Below are 20792 nucleotides of genomic sequence, written 5' to 3'. Positions count from 1 at the left end.
TTTGGCTTTGGATTTTCTTGCTCTCTGTCACTTACTCATTGTATCTGAGATAATAAACTAGGAAACTATAAAATGTTGTGATTTAAAGAACACTGCTTAATGGATATGAATTATTTTCTTCCCCAGAGATTCCAGACATTATAAATGCTGGTAATCTGAGAACTTTTAGGTAAGTCTGTTTCTCTCTATAATTCCTTGAGGCTGCATGTGAAATACATGAGACATAAATTTTCTTCCCTTTTGAACTTAGACGTTAGAGCTAAAAAAAAATCAGTGGTTTATTTTAACCTGAATTTCTCTTTTATCAAAGTAATACTTTTCCTAATTTGTGTTTATTTGAAACACCTGATGTACACTAAAATGATAGTGACATGGTGCTTTTAAATACCTTAATATAATACTTAAAAGAACTTGGTCTCACTCTTCCTCCCCAGTTTGTATTTTTTAAAAAGATAAACTAACAGCAACAGGCTCAGTGGCTCAGAGTTCTATCCCTAGACTGTTCGTAGCACCCTCTTTTAGAAAAGATGGTTCCTGGGAAGTGATAACCAGAGAAAAGGTTAAGTTGTCAAGAACTAGTTAGTTCAGAGGTGGAAAGATGATTTCTTTTGTAACAATAACATGTTTTTGGTTACTGAAACTTTGAAAAGAAAAATAATTTGCAACTGCACTTTGGAGATTTGTGGGTATGATACAGTTACTGCTTTTGAGGTTCTTGATACTGTATGGCCCGCTGGAGTGTTCAGGTTGGGGAGAATGAAAAATGGCATAGAGCCTCCTTGTCAATTCTGCCTAATACTCCTGTATTGCGTTGGAAGTTTGGGATATGTGGGAATCTCTGTGCAGTTATTGCTATTGTAGGTTAATGAGAAGATGGAATATGTGTGGACAAAGCAAGCCTCACTTCTTGGTACTTTTTTTTCCTAAAGCATATATTGTTTATTTGTAGGGCATTTGAATCTGTAATGAATTTATAAGCTTTGTTCTGCTGCTTTCAGAGTTTTAAACATTGTCTGCTCCACCATCTTGCACCCCAGCCACCCTCTCTAAATACTGTCTCTTTTATTTATTTAGGGAATGGGATTTCGATCTGAAGAAATTGCCAAACATTAAAATGAGAAAAATTTGTGCTAATGATGCGGTCCCCAAGAAGTGCAAGAAGAAAACTGTTACAGCTGTAGATACAGATTTAGGGGAACTGGAACTGAAAGATGAATCAAGTGATTCAGATGAGGAGATGACAGCAGTGGCCTAATTGTCCTTTGTTTGAAGTAAAAGTAAATAATCTGAGAGCCTCGAGTTATATTTGACCTGATTATGTTAAATAACTGTAGATACAAGAATTCGCTATGTGGCTTCTTTCATGATGAGAATCCCATTTGCAGTTTCAAAAACAGTGTTATGATTATGTTAGAAATGAATGTTGCTTTTCATTTACATTAAGTTGCTAGAATAGATACAGTGAGATAAAAGCACAATCTAAGATCCATTTAATCAAATTTCATGGGCAGGGGGAGTGATATGAATAATGACAAAAATGTTTTCATCTTTTCCCTCATGTTTACCTTGGGTCCCCTGATCTCACATTCTGGGGCTTCTACAGCAGCATGTTTGCTTAAAGGGTCCTATGGATACTTCTTGAGCAATGATGGTAGCAAAATTGGCTTTCAGTAATCAGTGTTTCACTAATCTTCCTCTTGAACATCACACCAATTTTCTTTCCTAGTAAAATAAAGAAAATGTTAGGTTGTATTTTTGGGAAATAGACAAGGAAATGTGATACATATTTCCTTGTATTTCCTTATATACAATATACATATTGTATATTTAGGAAATATACAAGGAAAATGATAGATTATTTTTATTATCTTTAAGCCAGTGTTAAATGATAAAGTAAAAAAAAATGGTGACTATTTTCATGATGTTGGCCTCCCACACTTAACCTGTTATCTTTAATAAAGGGGATAAATAATTTCAGGTTAACTATATTACTCTGTTTTCTCATGAAAGATGATAGATTTTAATTGTGGAAACAACTAATGATTAGAAATGATTAGAAAATCATTTATTGCAATTGTGTTATTTATTTGTGTTACTTATTCTTCTAAGAGATAGGCTAAATGACATAATTTGGTATTTAAAGTATCATGAAAGACATGGATGTGTTAGAGTGTTCTTCATAGAACTTGTTAAATGCAATCATCTTTGAGGCTGTTTTCTAAAGGATACATTTGCATATTTTCAAGAAAATAAATAATAAATAAATAAATATACATTAATAAATAAATAAATATACATTAATGCTGAAAGAAGTTAACTAGATATCAACTAAGCCTTATTAATAATTTATTTAAAATGTTAATAGTTTTTTATTGTTGAAAATTAAAGATAAAATTTATTTTTGTAATTTTACTTCTTAAAGTTCTGATTATTTCATTTTCGGTGTTTTAACTGATGCTGATTTACTTTTCTTTAGTACTCTCCATAAAAGTATGGTTTTATGGTTACAGAAGTTTCTGTCTCTTTCGTCAGTGGAATGTGTCCTTTTTTGTTTCAAAATGGCTATAAAAACTGAATTTTAAATTACAGTAAGGAGAATAGAAACTGTTTTATCCTGTCTGATATTTAAAAAGGCATACTGTTAGGAAAATAACTTATGAATATGGCAGATCATCCTCCCCCTCAGACATTTGTCCCTGGTTTTCCCTATACCATAAAGCAAAAAAGACAAACACACCACTTGGAACCAGAATAGGTAGGTACTTGTTGAATGAATGACTTGACTTTACCATTTACGATAATGTAGTTCATAATCATATTTTATTACATATCATTTTATATAATAATAATGTGGCAGTAACAGTCATATTACTCCTGGCTGGACCAGAGTAGCCTACGAGGATAATGCTTTTAAGTGGTATCCTTAATCATTTTCTGTAGAACATGTTTTTTCTGCAGTGATAGCTTTTGCTGCCTTATATAGATTGTTTTCCGGTTAGTAGTATGTTTTTATAAGATAGCTTCTATAGGCCATGGCCATGGAACAGAGTCAAAGCAGCTCACTTTGTTGGTAGTTCTGTGCAAATTGGGTGCTGGTAAAGTTTTTTTTGTAAAGAGCCAAGATCGTAAATATTCTAGTCATCGCAGCCCAGATGAAATTTCTGTTGTGTATTTGTGTGTGTTTTACCACCCATTACAGATCTAAAAATCGTTATTATTTCATGGCCATACACAGAGTAGGTCACAGGCTGGACTTGGCCTGCTTGCCATAGTTTGCCAACAAGCCGAACTTCCATGCATGTGGGCTAATGGTACATTTCTAAGCTCAGAGCAGGTAACTCTGAGGTTGATGGTCTCTTTCCTAGTATCTTAGTCACTTCTTTGCCTCACTGCCATAGGCATCTCTTTAGGACTCTGTTCACCGTAAATAGAAGCTTTTTCTACTCCTGTATTCCTTGCACCACCTACCAGAACGGGAGATAGAAAGGTGTCCTCTTTCACTACCCTTTCTCAGTTCTTTTAAGTTCTATCATTGTCTCCCTTTCCTTATTATCTTACATCCCAGAGGAACCTTCTGCCCATTCCTTGACTTTAGCTCTTGGCTTAGTTTTCTTCTCTCCTATTTCAGTCGTGTTACTGATTCCAGAAGCCTTGTGGATAACAAATCTAACACTGTGAGCTTTACCTTTCCCGGTCTTTTTCTCTGTCACATCAGAGGCCTATCTGTGGTCACACCCAGATCCGTAACAGCTCCTGAAACTCCTATAAACTTGATGGGCCCTTCGGTTCTGGGTTCACTATCTCCCATCACCGTCCATTGCTGAAGTTCCACACTTTGACCTCATTCTTTCATTGTGCACCACCGATCTCCTGTTTTCAGCTTGTCTTGTTGAGGTTCCGATTTAATAGTTGCCTCCCTGCATCCGCCCTGAAACCCCCTGCCCCAGGCTACATAGTATTCCTCTTTCAAAACTCAAACTGAGTAGGACTCAGTTATCTGTCTTCTTCATACCTGTTCCCAAGCAGCTCAGTATTGCTGGAGAACATCAGACAGGTTTTACTGTTTCTGTAATAAGTTCCCTTTACAACTTTAAGATAATTCTTTCACTACCTTTTTCCATATGTTGTAGCTCAACTTTAATATTTACCTCTTCAACATTCAGCTCTTTATAAACATCACTGAGAAGATACAAACTATCATTTTCTTTTCTTTCGATTTCATGGGTGTAGCAACTTTTCTCCTTTCAAAGGCAAATACTCCTACTTGGGTTTTGGATCTTACTCCCTACTGTCTCCTCAGGAACCTTGAATCTCTCCCAACTTTTTCACCTAATTTCTCAAGCCAGAAAACTGCCTGTAAATCATCTTTAATTCTTCTCTTTCTTTTTTCCACACCCTCCTCAATCTAATTTAGTTAATATTTCTGGTTCTGTTTCCAAAAAGAGAATCAAATCAGCCCATGTCAGGCCACCTCCCTGTCTTGGCCTGTGCTGTGTGCATTTGCTTCCTCACTGTCATGCCACCGTCCTTGCACCTTTTAATCCATTCTCCAGAGCTGCTTGTGAATTTCTGGAAATGTACATTAAAATATGCTACTCCTTTGTTCATACTGTTATAGTATCATTCTGTCACTTTCTTCATGGTGTGTTTATTTGATGGGTATAACTTTGTTTCTAACCACCCTTTTTGTGAGGTTTTAATTAGTGCAGGTTTAAGTTCACTTCAAAATTGAGAAGGTAAAGAGATTCCACGCCCTGCCCCTACAAGCGTTGGGGCATTGACATTCCCCCATGCAGAGGGGCAGATTTGTTAAAATTGCCTAACTTACCTTGATATCTGTCACACTTCAAATAAAATACACGTTCCCTACCATGGCAAAGAAACCTGAAATGATTTGATTCCTGACTGCTTCTCCAACCTCAACTGGTTTCCACTTGCCCGTGTACTGCACTTCAGATCACAGACCTTTGTCCATTCCTAGAATTGCCAAGCTGGTTTCTACGGTGGAACAGCTCTGCTGACACCTGATGACCTTGTTTTTTATCCACTTTGGCCAGGTGTGGTTCCGGCCGACCTGAGCTTTAGAAGGAGTGCCCTGTGATATTCCTGGAACTCAAGGGTATGGGGCATGCAGGAGCTTCCATGGGCCGCTTCATGTTTGCCTCCCTATCTTTCAAGGAGGATGTGAGACAGCTTGCCATTGCCTCTGGATTTTGATGAATTATGGGACTTTCCCCTGTGAGTCCCTTTAGGGAGTGGCTGCAGGCCAGAGTTGCTTAGCTGCAATAGGGAATCAGCTCAGCACCAGGGTGCCCCACTCCTTATGTCGCATTATGGTATCTTTTATCTATCCTGCCTTCTTTTTGTGGCTTCCCTTGGGACAAGACTTATAGCAGTTTGCCTTTCTTTTGCTCTCTCTGTAAGTAATAAACTCAGATTCTAACAAGGGCTTGCTGTTTCTTTAGTAGCTGAATCTCGCCACTTGGCACTAAAAAGACTTTGGTTACTGTTGCCTCTGCCTGCATTATCCTTTCCCTGAGTTAAACTATTTCCTTCTTAATGAACCTCTTTATTCCTTTCTATATCAGGGTTGGTCAGCCTATGTTGGCTTTAATGTAATATTAATATGTTCCCACCCTGCTTGAAAACACAGACTATTATAAAATCTTAAGAACCCAAGCTTTTTTGAATGTTGCACATACATATCTGCAGAAATGCTGGTAAATTAGGCAAAGAGTATAGAAACCACAACAAAAGTTTAGGTCACTTGTTTAATATACAAAGTCTTTCACAGATAATTATTTTCCTTAATTTGTCTTAGTACACATTATTCACAAAACAGTAAATTGTTAATGCAAGAGAATTAGGTAAAACCAAAAAAGTACAAATGCTCAATCTCAAAAATTGCACACAGTTAAAATAATTTTTCCTTGTTTGTTTTAATGCAATTTCCAATTTCAAAATGGGCTTTCTTCAGATTTGGAGGAAACACTGCAGCCCAAAATAACAGTACTTCCTTTGAGCTGTATTGATATGTAAAATAGCACCTTTGGGCTGACTTAAGGAAAGAAAAAAGGTTTTTCATCTTTCTTAATTAAAGTCCTATACAATTATTACATAACAAGTACAATAATGATAATAAGTGTAAAGAGCTCTACTTTGTTCCAAAATATTGATTGCCAAGGTAAGGAAAGGTAAACTGCCAGGTGACTGCAGTAATCTTTCCTGCCACACCCCCTTGACAATGAGAGTATCTTAATGATGTCATTGCTCTAATGAGCTAATTTTCCAGCCAAACATGTTTTAGGGGTACCTAAGGACTTTTTGCAAAACAAGATAAATGCGGCTGTCTGGGACAGTAATCATATAATAACAGTTCAGAGTGAGATTTAATCCTGGGGCATTTTGAAAGACTCCTTCAGTTTATACCTATCTTCAGTTTCTCCATTGCAGTATCCCAGGTATATTGGATCATTTTTGCTTTGATTTTTTTTTTCATTTTTGTTTTGCTTATGTTTGTTCTTAAGCTTAATTGTCTTTTTGGACTTCATTTAAAAAAAATACTGGGATTTCACTTCTTTACAATTCGATCTTTGATACAATAAAAGTGAGAGTTCTTTTAAAAATTAACAGCATAAATGTCTGTGGTTTATGGTATTGATACTATCAGATGCATAACTATAAAAAGCCAGGGTTTTTAACAGAATTGCGTTGTTCATTCTTTGATTTCAGTCCTTGGATTCACTTCCATTTTACTTCTTACGTGAGCAGGTAAACATGCTTCAAAAAAAAAAAAAATGTCCTTCTAGAGTGTAGTTTTTGAAGGGTATGTCCAGTCCACAAAGTATTGTCACAAAGCCAAGTCCTTTCATTGAAAGGACAGTTGCCACACAGAATAGAAAAGGAAATCAATATTGGGTTTTAAATGCACATCGTTATTCCCGATGGTTTGAACCATAAACAACTATTGCAGGAAAACTTGTTAAAAGATTTAAATTCAGGAGTTCAGGGTTTATAAAGTTCAGAAGAATAGCAGAATAAAAAGCTGACTTTTAACCTCTTAGGGAGCTATGTTATTTTGTCATTACAAGAATATCAGAGCCTGTACATGTTAATATTGAGAACTTAGGTAAGGTATTAAAATACCATGTCATATTTTAGGGTTAAGACAGTAATGCTTATCTTTACTTTTCATTCTAGAAATGTTTTCTTAGTGTTAGTGTAGCCGTTAATAAACAAGCCTTCTTTAGCCAATCATCTTCCACTGAGAAATGAGCTATGCACCTATCTTGCTTAGGTCTGTATAGAATTTAAACAGTATTTTTGGTGGTAATTAAGGTCAATAATCTTTTTCCTTCCAGAGCAACAAGAGAAATCAAGATTTCATTGTTTGCTGGTGACAGATTACCCCCCTTCCCCCCATCCCCGAATATCTGTGAACAACACACTTCTGTTGCTAAGCTCTGGGAAACATGGGATTAGTAAAAGCTTAGGAAAATAAACAAAAATCGTATCAAGGTTAATCTATTGGGTGAGGTGGCCATTGTTAAATAACCCAAAGTTTAGTTATTCATGAGTATTTATCTTAAACTTTTAAAATGGAAATATAAGAGGAAGTTAATACAAAGTTTAGTTTGTTTAAGGTTCATAGATATCTTATTATTACAAGATGTCCTTATTTGTGCAGAAATTATGATGATTCTCTTTAGTTACTTCAACTTTGTTTTCCATGTGCGTTTAGTCCATACCCTCCACAACAAGTTTTAAGAAAGATGAGTTTTAAACCTTTTGTTTCCTGACTGGCCAAAACCCTTAATGTTTTTCTCATATACACACATAAAATCACACACACACATACACACACACACACACAAAGTTGACATTGTTTACCTTTTCTTTATTTCTAGGAATTGGGACTATTTGGACTCAGTGTCAGCCACTACTAATATTCATATCTTTCTCCTCATTGAAAGGTTATTTCCTTCTCCTTTTTTCTATGATAATCCGTGAGGAACAAGCACACTGATAATTACAAAGTGCATCAATGTGATACCTGGGTTTGTGTGATGCAATACCCATGCTTTGGTTCTTATGGCCATCATGACTGCCTTTTCACAATAATAAATACAACAGCTAACAAAAATAAGTCACCTTTTTAAATGTGAGACATCTTTCTTTGACGGGTCACAAACTCTATAATCATTAATCTAGCTCACTACAATATCATTCACGCTTCAGTTTTACATGAATATGCAAAGAACACAATAATCAACTGAACTGCCAAAGCTAAACAACTCAATTTATTACTTTTCACAGAATCTGTTGAATATCTTTACTTCCCAGCTGAGCATGGGAAATACTGTCAGCTTTTTAAAATAGTCTAAATGCTTAGCCAAAACTACTCATCTGTCAAGTTGATACCACATGTGGATTAAAAAAAAAAACCAAAAACTCCACATTTGACTTAACAAAAATATTTTTTGCTTCCTTATGTGCTTCATAGTAGCAAACAAGTTAATTTCAGAACTTTGCCACAGGTAGATCATTATATCTTTCTATAGTTTCATTTTTTCACCCTCTAGAGAAATGGTAAGTTCAGCTCTCTAACCAACCAGGTTATTTCATTTGATAACATTTAGTGCTTTTAATTAATTAAAATTTTAACTAATTAATTTAGTGCTTTTAAAACTATAACATTTGTGAGCCTTGGAATAAAAGAATGAATTGAGCTGCTGTTTTGAAATATTCAACTGTTAAATGAAGCAGAGGCTGTGCTTCTAATTTTAGGGCTGTGCTAAACAATATGATTAATTCAAATGAAGATATACCATAAAGATAAAATACATACTGGATTTTGAATCTTGGTTCATGAAAAAGGATGTGAAATATCTTAATTTTTAATATTCAGGACATTGAAATAATTTGTTATATAGCATTAAGTGAAATGTAAAAATTAATTTCGCTTACTTATATTTACTTTTTCTGATGGGGCTACTGGATCATTTTAAATGTATGGATGTGGCCTGCATTTGTGGGCTCACATTACATTTCTGTTGGACAACACTGTTTTATGGGGACCAGATAAAATATAGGACCTGATAGTTGATTTCAGCTTTTGTGGGTATTTAACAGCATTAATTACACCCCAAAACTGCAAATCTTCTGTTCATGATTTGAACGTAGTTCTAAGTATTAACACCTTCAAATGTGTATTGCATCTATTTTAAAAACATGCACCTGTTAAAACAACTGGACTCCACTATAGCCATAAAAATCTGTTAGCTGTCAAAGTATGAATATCAAAATATGCATCCTCCAGGTTTGCTTCTGATATGACTTAGGGACAATGCAGACAAATTCAAGCTTAAAACCAAGTATGTTTCTTATTTCCAGATGAGATAGTTAACGTTACGAGGCCTTAGAAGAAATACACATTGCAATTCAAGTCTGTATTCTTAAACTCGATCCTGCTCCTATGAAGACGTGGGTCCATTTAGGCTTTCGTCACTGCCTAAGAGCATTCCTTGCTCCATTGGTTCTTAATTGTCTTAGAAATCACTCTCTAACAAACTTCACATTTCCGTATCACACTTTGGACTGCTTCATGGTATCCTGGTCATTTGGTGGTCTTTTGGTCCCCTTGAGCCAAGTAAGGAAAAATGAGTCAGTTGGAGAAAGAGAAGATAAAGAGAGTGAATACTTCAGGATCACTTCTGTCATGTGTAGTGGCTAAGGGCTAGAAAGATATTCTTCAGTGAAGAAACTCCCCACTGGTCCTGTCACACTGGTATAACCTCCGGGGGGCCGCCCTCTGCAGATGGCAGTGAATTGGTACCCGTTTGTGATACAGGCACTACCACGGCATCCTTGATGTCCGTGTTTACGTTACACGAGAAGTTCTTCTCCTGCTTTTTGGCAGTGTCTGGGCAATTTTGCACAAAGATCACTCGATTGTAAGCCTTCAGCCTGCGCCATAACTGAACGTAGACTTTACACTGTACATACATGAAGACAAGACCTCCCGTGAAGCCGATAGCCACCACAACGAGTTTTGTCCAAAATGGCCATTCAAGGACACCTTTGAAGTAAAAAAGAGAGAATGTTACCACCAAGTCATTATCAATGGGTTTGGTAATTTTTTTCTATGACTCCTTCAAAAGACCATGCCTGCCTGCTAACTTTTGTGGATAAGGAATGTATTGTTAACAGGCAGTAAAAATTATAACCCGACTTGCTTAATTGCTTTAAACTCTAAAACACACTGTTAAAATTGTACATAAAAAAAAGGAAAAAAATTGTACATGAAGAAACTCTGTACCTATTACTATAATGAACTTTTTTTTTTGTAGCATCAAGTACCTACCATGGTTATCAAATGATATTGGACTTTTGATACTTACTTTGACATTTATTCCTTAGAGCTAAATCTTTAAGGAAAGATAGTGAACATACTAAGTGAAAGAATGAGTTTTAAATCCTTTTAAGAAGGTAAAGTAATAGGTACTTCTGTAGGATTGTACATACAGATGCCCCTCCCCACCCTCATTCCCTTTAAAATTAAAGGGAAAAAGAAAATGAAAGAAGGAAGCTGCCACATCTCACCAGAGAGAAAGAATTAAAGATGTGCATAAAATGTAGTACTTCAGTCATTTTTGTTTCATAAGTCTTTTTGTCACTGAGAACCACCACTTTCTCGGATATCAATGTTTTCTCTTAATTTGTACCATCATAACTAGAAATTGGCTCTCACAATTTTTAAAACTTGCACAAGAGTTTCTGTAACTCTAACAATATTTAGGCCACACATAACTAGGAATGTTAAATACACGATTGTCAAGAGTTCATCTCTTGCCAACACCAAGATGGCGTGGAGGATGGCTGTCTCCATTCCTGTGAAAGGCTCGGTTCAGTATATTGGACCGGGAAGTGTTGGTTAGAAATCCCAATTTTTCAAAGTCTTATGATTCTACTTTGGGTTTTATTTACTTTTCCTTGTAACAATGAATAGAGTTCTAGGAAATGTCCCACCTATATTTTGTAACAGCTGTATTTGCTTTAAGCTTCTGTAAGAAAACAGATACTAGGGCTTGTTTAGCTCCTTCCTCAGTTCCACTTACACAAGAACGATCATCTCACATACAGACTCAGGGTAGACTTGTGATTCCCAAGGGTCATGGTTGTCAGGGTAGATCACTGGTTTTTCCCCAGGGGACATGTGGTAATGTCTGGAGATATTGGTTATTGTTACACCTTGTATTGGGCTCGGGTGCTACTGACTTTTAGTAAATAGATGCCAGGGATGCTGTGTAAACATCCTGCAGTGTGTAGGACAGCACTCCCCAACAAAGAATTACCCAGTCCAAAATGTCAGTAGTGCTGAGGTTGAGAATTCTTGGGGAAGATAATCACTTAAGCTTCTTTATTAGGATATTTTCAGGGAGGATTCAATATGCAAATTAGGTATCTTGGAATTCTCCAAATTTAGAAGGATTTTTGTTCTTGGTTACTCTCTTGATCAGTAGTTGAAAGCTGGAGAAAACATGTACTTTATTTTCCATTTTGGGGGGAGATGTATCCACGCATTACATCTAACTTTCCCCTCGGTCTGCTAAGTCACACTACCGGCCGTTCTCAGTAAGTGCCTGGAGGTTTTCCATTTCCGTGGCTTTGTCCATGATATTTCTTCCCTGTGGTTTTGCTTCCTTGTTTCTACAGGTCTACCTGTCCCACAAAACCCAGCTCAGGAACATTTTCCCGCTGGAAATAAATTTTACCGCTTTTCCAGTTTCAAGTTATTTCTTCCACCTACGGCATGAGTTAACTTTCTAACCAGTTATTTTTGCTTTGCTACCCCATGATCTTGAGAAGCACGGAATTTATGTCCGGTTGGTCTCTGTTTTCCACAGTCCCTTGCTCAGTAGCTATTTCAAGGCTGAAAGAAAGCTTTTGAAGTTCCAAGTTGGATTGCTTTGCCTCAGTCTCTTCAATATAACTGGAGGTGCCAACCTTTCTTCACTTGTCCACGAAGCTATGTTTCATGGGTGGATGATCTGAAGACTCGACTCTTGCCTTACCTCTCCTTGCTGAAATTGTGATGAGAATCCAGAATATACCTGAGAATCTGGGCCAGGAGTAACTAGCCATTTTCTCTGTCATTTCTGGAAGACAGTCTGGTCCTTCAGTCTGATCCTTCCACTTTCTTTCACAACGTTCTCTGAGTCGATTTCTTCTCCCCTAGTCATTCTTCCTTCATATGTTTGGGAAGTCAAAGCCCTCCATATATTCCCATAGATATATTCTGAACAAAGTTTAGAGTATGGAGTATCTCCCCACCCCACATCCAGAAGCTATTTGGGTGCAAACCCATTTTTCACACGACCATCTTCTCTCAGAGACAGTCTGATCTTTCTCTTTGCCTCTGACTAAGTGGGCAAGACTTTTGTTTTCTATAAAGATATTATTGAGCAGGTATAAGATTTTACCTTGGAAAACTCACTATAAGGATGCCATGAGAAGAGATGCGAACACATGGGGCTAAGTGGATTTCTGAGAGTGTTTCCATTGGTAAGATATGTTTACTTCCTTATTATTGAGAATCAGCAAATTGTGTTCATACTCAACCTTGTTGGACTAGTTCTATGTTGTCTTCTGTACAGAAGAAGGAATGTACACAATAAGGAAGGGTGGTGGGAAAGAGAAGGCAAAGGATCCTTGCGGATCCTTTGTGTAAAGAAGGAGTTCTTTGTCCTCACTGATACATATTTGAAGTTGCAACCTGAACTTGGAAATGCCAAGAGCACAAAGGTGTTTATACTGGCCCAGGTTGGAAGAGCAATTTGGAAAATCCAAATTGAAGCCATTCTCCCATCTGTTCATTTCTCTAAAACCCAAGGACTGTATGCACTTCTTTCTTTGTGCTTGGGATCTTTCTTCAGGAGTTTCTGTAAGTTTGGGAATTAACTATCTGCATCGCTTCCTCCTAAACATTAATGGGAAACACCGCTTAGAAATTCTTGGGCGGGAATTGAAGGAGCCTAGAGCAGTAGGTTTTCTGCCCACAACCATTTTTCTTCCTTCCTTCTTTCCTTCCAGATTGTATTTATTTGTCAGAGAGAGAGAGAGCACAAGTAGGGGGAGTGGCAGGCAGAGGAAGAGAGAGAAACAGACTCCCCACTGAGCAGGAAGCCCAACACAGGCCTCGATCCCAGGATTCCCAGGACGCTGAGCCGAACGCAGGCGCTTAAGCAACTGAGCCACCCAGGCATCCTTGTCCACAACCATTTTCTAGGGAAATGGAAGTCTTCTCTTGTCCCTCATAATAGATAAATTTGACTCATTCACTGTTCATATTGTCATGCCAGTCCTACATGAATGGGCACTAAATTTTCAAGCAGTTTCAACATATGATTAAATTCTTCCAGACCTCCTTTCTATAATTGCGTGTATGCGATGTGGTCCTGGAGGGCTGCACTATCTTCCATGTTGTCCCTAGACAATCAGTATGCTAATAGGTTTTCTGTGAAAGGCTTAAGATGGGTCTGTAGATTTGACCTGTAGATTTGATATGAGATTGAAGACTTCATAAAGTAGAGTTAGATGAATCAAAATGCCACATTACATCTGCCTGAATGTGCACTGCTGCCGGAGCCCCAGAAATCAGCCCTCAGTTTGTAGGGAAGTTTATATTTAAAGAGCAAGTAAAACTATGTTAGGCAAAGAAAAGCAAATGCAGCTTTCAGCTCATCATAGGCTCTTGGGATTCTGAATCTGTGCAAGATTTTTCTAAGAAGCCAGAGAGGAAAACTTGGGGATACCAGATAAAGTAACTATTTCTAGAATTTGAATAAAAAATAAAAATTAATGAAAGAGTGCAATTTGTAAATTTTTTTTAAAGATTTTATTTGTTTATTTGACAGACAGAGATCACAGCAGGCAGAGAGGCAGGCAGAGATACAGAGGGGGAAGCAGGCTTCCTGCAGAGCAGAGAGCCCGATGTGGGGCTCGATCCCAGGACCCCAGGATCATGACCTGAGCCGAAGGCAGAGGCTTTAACCCACTGACCCACCCAGGCACCCCTGTAAATTGTTTTTTCACATAAAAAAATTCTTCCAGATATTCCTCATTGCAGTTTCCATTGGGATCGGGTGAGGAGATATGGGTTGGGACTATTTAAGGGCATTTCCCCCTCAGGAACCTGAGACTATAGCTTATTGATTAACTGTCTTTTAACTCCTTTACAATCACTATTTCTTCATGTTCATTCCCAGAAGCCCCCTCCTTCCTGACTAAGAAATACCCATATCCCAAATAATTGAAACTTTTACTCAATTTCTTTGCAGACCGAACCCCAACAGGATATCCTTTATTACAGTTAATGGCTTCTCAAAGACTTTTCCTGTGTAAAATCACCACTCATTCTTGAGGATTATGGCCTTTGTTTGTTTGTTTTAAATAGACCAACATGGGAGTCGAACTCACCACAATTCTGAGAGCAAGACCTGAGCTGAGTTCAAGAGTCAGATGCTCAACAGACTGAACCACCCAGGGGTCCCGAGGATTATGGGTTTTATGCCTAACAATCAGCCACTTCAGTCTTTACATCCTCATCCTAATTCAGATAGCTGTTTTATTTCCTCGAAGTATCGAGAGCCTGTTATCTGGTATTCTCTTTGGTCTCAGTTTGCTCATCGTTGGCAGCTTGTTCAGAAATACTCCCATTTAGCTCTTGCCTTCCTGTAACTGGGTCCTTTGGTCCCCATCCCCTCTCTCCTTGACTCTGGCTGTGGACACACATGACTTGTTTGGGCCAGTAGGACAATAGCAAATACAACATATCAGACACTTCCCAGTTGTTCCCCTTGTGTGTGTGGTTTGCTCTCTTGCTACTTTTTTAAACACTGAGAGCCATGCGAAGAAGGCAGGACCACCAAGTCTTGTGCGATGAAAAACACAGCTCAGTTACTTGTATCATCCGGCCAACAGCCTGCCCACTGCGAGACCGGTAGAGGAGGCCCTGCTGATGATACAGCAGCCAGCCCATGTGCCAGCTGTTGGCAGACACAGAGGTGAACCCTCGGAGAGCAGCCAGGCAGGCCCTGGCCAGGAGAAACGTCCAGCCTGCCTGCAGAATTCGGACTGCAATACATGTGTGTGGTTTGAGGTCAGTAAGTTTGGGGATAGTTCGTGATACGGCACAAGATAACTGATGAGTTAAAAATGAAGGTAATGGTAGTATTTACCTCAGTAGGCTGTTAGTAGTGGACTAAATGAATAGTTCTTGACATAGAAGGTGCTGTGTAAATGCAGGTTATTGTTGCTATCTGAGTGACTTAAATGTTACATACCTTTGGCTGCTCTGAGTTGTAGATCAAGAGCAAAGCATTCCCTGGTGCCTATAACTAAGACCTTTCCGACTTGGACGGGCTTCAACCTTTGGATGTCCCATCTGGACTCCAGGCAATGAAAATCTCCAGAACCAGGGGAGAAGAACGTCCCATCAGCTGCCACACAGGCCACGGCATTCAGTCTGCACTACAGCTCCTCACCCTGTGGCGCTGGGCATCCTTCCCAGCTGGTAATTCCCTTCACAGAGAAAAGCTCGGAAATCTCACTGAAAATCAACGAAAAGGTCCTGAAATGTTGAAGTGGAACTGTGTGTATTATTTATTAGGGAATATGGATGCCACACTTTCAGACTACAAGAACAATGATTTGTAAACTGGGATAGATCTACTTTTGACTCAAACTCATTTACTGTCTAGCTATATTGTTTCTCAGAAAATATATTTCCCAACTCTCTCCACTGGGGGAACACATGCAAAGTCACCTGTAACATCTTCTTTCTTTGTGTTCTCTTTAAGTCAAATTGGGTAAACCATAAGCTCCCAGGTGGGTGTTTATAGTAAAGCTGCAGATGAGGCAAATTACTTCCTCATCTTTAAAACAGTGATCTCTACACTCTCCTCCAGCTTTTAAATTGGGATTCTCAGAGTATTCTGCCTATCTTCTGTAGCACATCATGTAACTGGGGGCACCGGGAGTGTGCTGTGTCTAAAAAGACTTAAGCAGCAGAAGAGAACCTGTCTCATTTAACAGCTGCAGGGACAATATATATTTAGAAAATGCATCTCATCGGTAAGTTGGGATATTTTTGGCTGGGTGTTTAGGTTATGCAGAGTTGTAAAATGTGTTTGTGTAAGGGAGTGTGTGAGTGGTAGGGCTGGGTGGGGGGTGGTTTTCTCCTTTTGTCCTGGTTGCTTCTCTTTGGTTGCATAAATTATTAAAAAACAAACAAACAACTGTTTCACATATTTGTAACATGTTCCTTAACTTGTTTTAATGGTAATATTCACCGTGAGTAAAGATACAAATACATAAATATATATAAATATGAATATATATATAACAAAAATATATAAATATATTTAAATGATGCAAATATATATGTGCAGTGTTTGTATAAACACAGTGTTTCAGTTTATTTGATGCAAGGTCAAGTTCTTGGTGTCTTTAAAAAATGACTCAGAAAGAACCTTTGAAGGGTATTCAGTCCAACTTAGGTTTACAAATGAGAAATTTGAGTGTCAGAGTGGTTATTTCATTCAAGGTAAGTGGTCCGTGACCAAGGCAGAACTAGACCCTGGCCTTCTGACAAGGAGCTCAAGTCAGTGTTTATCATATGTGGCTTAACAGTAACAGCACATATAATTACATATAAAAAGGAATGTTTAACCAGCGAGGCTCAAAGGAACACATTGTATGAATTGCTGGGAAGTGATTTTGAAGACCTCCTCGAAGCAGATGTTAACAGTGAAAGAATATGGCACCAGCCATAGTCCTCATCTGCTGGGGTCAGCCAGAGCTAGCAGCAGTTCTCTGAACCTCTAGCAATACTAAATGCTCCCTGAATAACGAAGCAAGGCCCTTGCCCTGGAGATAAGCAGAGACTCACAAGTGAGTCAGTCATATGAAAAAAAAAATTGTTGTGTGAGTCCCTTGCGGTGTATGCATTTAAATAGTCCTGGGGCAATGCTAGAATCTGCACCTGCCATAGGATTTCACTTATATGTGGAATCTAAAAAACAAAACAAAACAAACAAAAGCCAGAAATAGACTGATGAATACAGAGAACAAACTGTGGTTGCCAGAGGGGAGGGGCGGGAGGAAAGTGGGAGCCGGTGAGGGGGAGGCATCAAGTCCCACTTACAAGTAAGTCACGGGGATGACAAGCACAGCACAGGGATTACTACAGGTCAGTAATAGCTTTGTATGGTGACAGATGGTAACTGCCCTTAAGTGTGCGAGCATTTTGAAATCACAGAACTGTCTGATCACTCTGCTGTACATCTTAAACATATTCTGCCAGCTGTACTTCCATTAAAAACTGATCTGCACCTATAGTCTCTCTACCAGTATAAACGGTTGTGTTTTCCTGGTCTGTGTTTTTGTGTTTTTTTTTTTTTTTCCCAACACCCAAATACTATACTGGAGCATTTTTGTAGAGTATGTAAAGATAAGGCAGGGGGAGGATTGCTCTCCCAAATTAGAGTTGGCGATGGGTAATCCAGGGTGTTAAAGTTTTAAATACCGAGACTCTGATTTTTTATTTTTAATTTCTTTGTCGTTACAGGTGATTGAAAAGTAAAAGAGCAGGGCATCTGAGGGGCTCAGTGGGTTAAGCCTCTGCCTTTGGCTCAGTTCATGATCTCAGGGTCCTGGGATCAAGCCCCATGCCCAGGCTCTCTGCCTGCCTCTCTGCCTACTTGTGATCTTTGTCTGTCAAATAAATAAATAAGTTCTTTCAAAAAGTTTTAAAGAAAAGTGAAAGAGCTGTCGGGGAAGCAGGCTTATTTAGTTTAAAAGAACAACCATTAAAAATGGATGAAGAATTTTTTTTCTCTCCACTATTGTTGTTACAAATACAGAAAATTTTGCTGTTTTATATTCAACCTCAATTTGGGTTAAAGGAGGACAATTTGTTCTTCTTCAAGTGTTTCTGAAGGTTTTCAAGGCAGATTTAAAATATTTTGACTTTTAAATTAAGCAGCTTTTTCAAATTTTAAAAGTAAATTCAGCCTCAGCCCTCACGGTCCCAAAGTGCCAAAGGGAGTTGAACATAATCCCAACTGATAGAGATGCCCACACAACCCATGAAATGTGAGCTTTGGGAAGTCAGGTTTTAAATACAACTTGGACATAAGGACAGATGATTCCCTTTGCGGAAGTCACTGTAGTTTCCATTGGAAATCACCGGAGTTAGGAGCTGTCCTCCTGACCAGTGGTTCTGGAGGGGTAGTCATGGACACTGCTTCCTGATAAATACCTTCCTTCTTAATTCAAAAGCCCTGAAGAGCTTTTGAAGACAAAAGTTATCTCATTTTCTCTTGCTGTTAAGAAACTGAAAATAATTTTGGAAGGTGTACAATAGAAAGCTGACCCTTGACTATATATAAAGCCGACCTTTGATTATCATTCAAGCTCTTCTTTTGGGAAATCTGACTGAGGGCCCTGAGTGACAATTCATTGGGAGACTCTGGTCTGAAATCCTGCATCCATCCTTGAGAAAGGAAAAAGCAAAAACATTTTGAAGAAAAATCCTAAAGAAAGATAAAAGGTAGGAAAGTGTGGGTTTGAGGCATTCACACTTCATCATTCCTTCTACAAAGTTGACTGGTACCCTTGGTGCAGTGTTCACCAGATGTGCTGGTGATGAGCAAGACAGACACTGCGGGGCCTGCTCTGAGCTCAGTCTATTGTTGTCCGGAGATTTACAATTAAATGAGCAACTACAATGGTGTGTGGTAAGTTCCCTGGTAGGGCAGAGCTTCGTAACATGTCTGAAAAAGAATGACATAAGGGATAATTACAGCTAAATCTCTGGGGATGAGATTCAGGCTTTGTAGGGTCTAGAAACTTTCAGTAATTCAAATATGCAGTCAAAAATGGAGTCATTGGGGTGGGGCAGGGCAAGTGTAGGATGCTGGGTGAGCACATGGTTCTCAACACTTAGAGGACATCAGAATCACCTCTTTGCTTCTTAAGCACAAATTGCTGGGCTCCATCCTCAGAATTTCTGATCCACTAAGTCTGGGGTGTGGAGAGGCCAAGAATTTCCATTTCTAACAAGTGCCCAGGTGATGTGGATGCCGTGGGTCCCAGGGACTACATTTTGAGAACCACTGTGGTAGTACCAATTATTCTAGCTGAGGGAGCCGAACCAGGTGTCCCAGAAGGAGTGATATTTGAGGTAAACTGCAAAGGCTGTTGGGGGTTAGGAAGGTGTGTGAGAACATGGAAACACTGAGTGTGTGGTGGACAGAAGATGGAGGAAAGGTTTCATTCAGAGGGAAAAACTGAGCAAGGGTCCAGACATAGATCTGCAGGGCTGACGGAATGTTCACAATAAATGGCTACAACCAGGTCATGGCGGGGTGGGGTGGGGACAGTACAGTCCCACTGAAGAATTTGGGATGTATTTTAAGAGTAATGACTAGGTATAGGATGTAATGAGATGTGTAAATTTTTGTAAATTTGCCATGAGTACATTATTGAGCTTGGGTTAAAGGTGGGCAGAAATGGAGAAAGTCCAGTAAAGAAGCTGTTGCAGTTTTCAAGTAAAAGATAGGAGAGTTTGCAAAAGGATGAGAGCAGTGGGAAAGGAGAGACATGGACAGATTCCAGAGGCCTACGAGGTAGAATAATAGGATCTGGTGACTGATTGAGGGTGGAAGCAGGGGAGAGGGAGATGAGGAATGAAAACCTGACTGGATTTGGTAACAGGTGGTAGTAATGCTTCTCTCACAGGTGTTAGGGTGGTCAGTGGCAGTAGATAATGAGTTTGGACCCACTAAGTTTGGGGTGCTTGGAAGACCCTTATTTATTTAAAAAAAAATTTAAAGATTTTATTTATTTATTTGACAGAGAGAGACAGCAAGAGAGGGAACACAAGCAGGGGGAGTGGGAGAGGGAGAACAGGCTTCCCGCAGAGCAGGGAGCCCGATCCCAGAACCCTGGGATCAGGACCTGAGTCGAAGGCAGATGCTTAACGACTGAGCCACCCAGGTGTCCCTTGGAAGACCTTTAAATGGAGAGGTTCAGGAGGTAGATGCATGATCTGGGTGGAGTGCAGTATGAGCTGGAGATAAATGTGTGGCTTGGTTACCAGCATGGAAATGACAACTGAAGGCGTGGGTATCCAGAGGGCGAGAGAATGAGCAGGTAGAATGAGATAAATGGAAGGAAGCTTGGGTTCATGGGTTTCTTGGGTTCTGGAGACTCTGATGGCTGAAGCTGAGATAGTCATGTTCACTGCAGGATGAATGATCCTATTCACTCACATGTCTCAGAGGTGGGATTGAGTAAGTGAATGTGAGAGAGAGAGGTTTGGAACTGTCTACATATGAAGGACACAAGATTGCTTCTTGTTATGTCTAGGACAGGTGCCTTTAATGTTCCCTCCCCTGCATGTGGCTAGAAGAGACCATGGGGAGCTCTGCAGGCTGGTACCGCCAGACCACAGAAGGCAAGGCTACACCGGCGGATTTAGGATTCTCAAACACTGAACTCTAAACCAGACCTCTAAAGATATGAAGCCTCTGGCTGCCAGATCTGCCCTTGCTCTTGAGGCCTAAGATCCTACTCTGGGTGTGCCGAGGTGGGGATGGGGGTGGGGCGCATCTTTGTTTTCCTATACATACACGACTGCTGTGTGTATGGCACACTTTCTGTTACTTAGCTTGGGGCCGTACCTGTAACTATAGGGACTTGGGTTAGATAAAAAGGGGAGGGGGGTC

At 39.2% G+C, this 20792-nt stretch overlaps 2 protein-coding genes across 5 annotated transcripts in view; one reads left to right on the top strand and one right to left on the bottom strand.

Moving 5' to 3' along the window:
* Positions 1–2243, top strand: part of TMA16 (translation machinery associated 16 homolog) — a 35437-nt gene extending 33194 nt beyond the window's left edge. The window contains exons 6-7 of the mRNA XM_080797333.1: positions 127–169; positions 1075–2243. Of these exons, the coding sequence (XP_080653459.1) occupies positions 127–169; positions 1075–1255 (224 nt within the window). The 3' untranslated portion in view covers positions 1256–2243. The remainder of the gene's footprint in view (positions 1–126; positions 170–1074) is intronic.
* A 7536-nt stretch (positions 2244–9779) lies between these two features.
* MARCHF1 (membrane associated ring-CH-type finger 1) overlaps positions 9780–20792 on the bottom strand; it is a gene marked incomplete at both ends in the record, with an annotated part of 451661 nt that continues 440648 nt past the window's right edge. For all 4 annotated transcript variants that reach the window (XM_080797423.1, XM_080797422.1, XM_080797424.1 and 1 more), the window contains one exon: positions 9780–10078. In XM_080797423.1, coding sequence (XP_080653549.1) covers positions 9780–10078 — 299 coding nt within the window. The remainder of the gene's footprint in view (positions 10079–20792) is intronic.

Source organism: Martes martes (genome assembly GCF_963455335.1).
Source record: "Martes martes genome assembly, chromosome: 2".
NCBI classification, from domain to species: Eukaryota; Metazoa; Chordata; class Mammalia; order Carnivora; family Mustelidae; genus Martes; species Martes martes.
The sequence above is the reverse complement of the archived record's forward strand: the minus strand, read 5'-3'. Positions and strand labels throughout refer to the sequence as shown.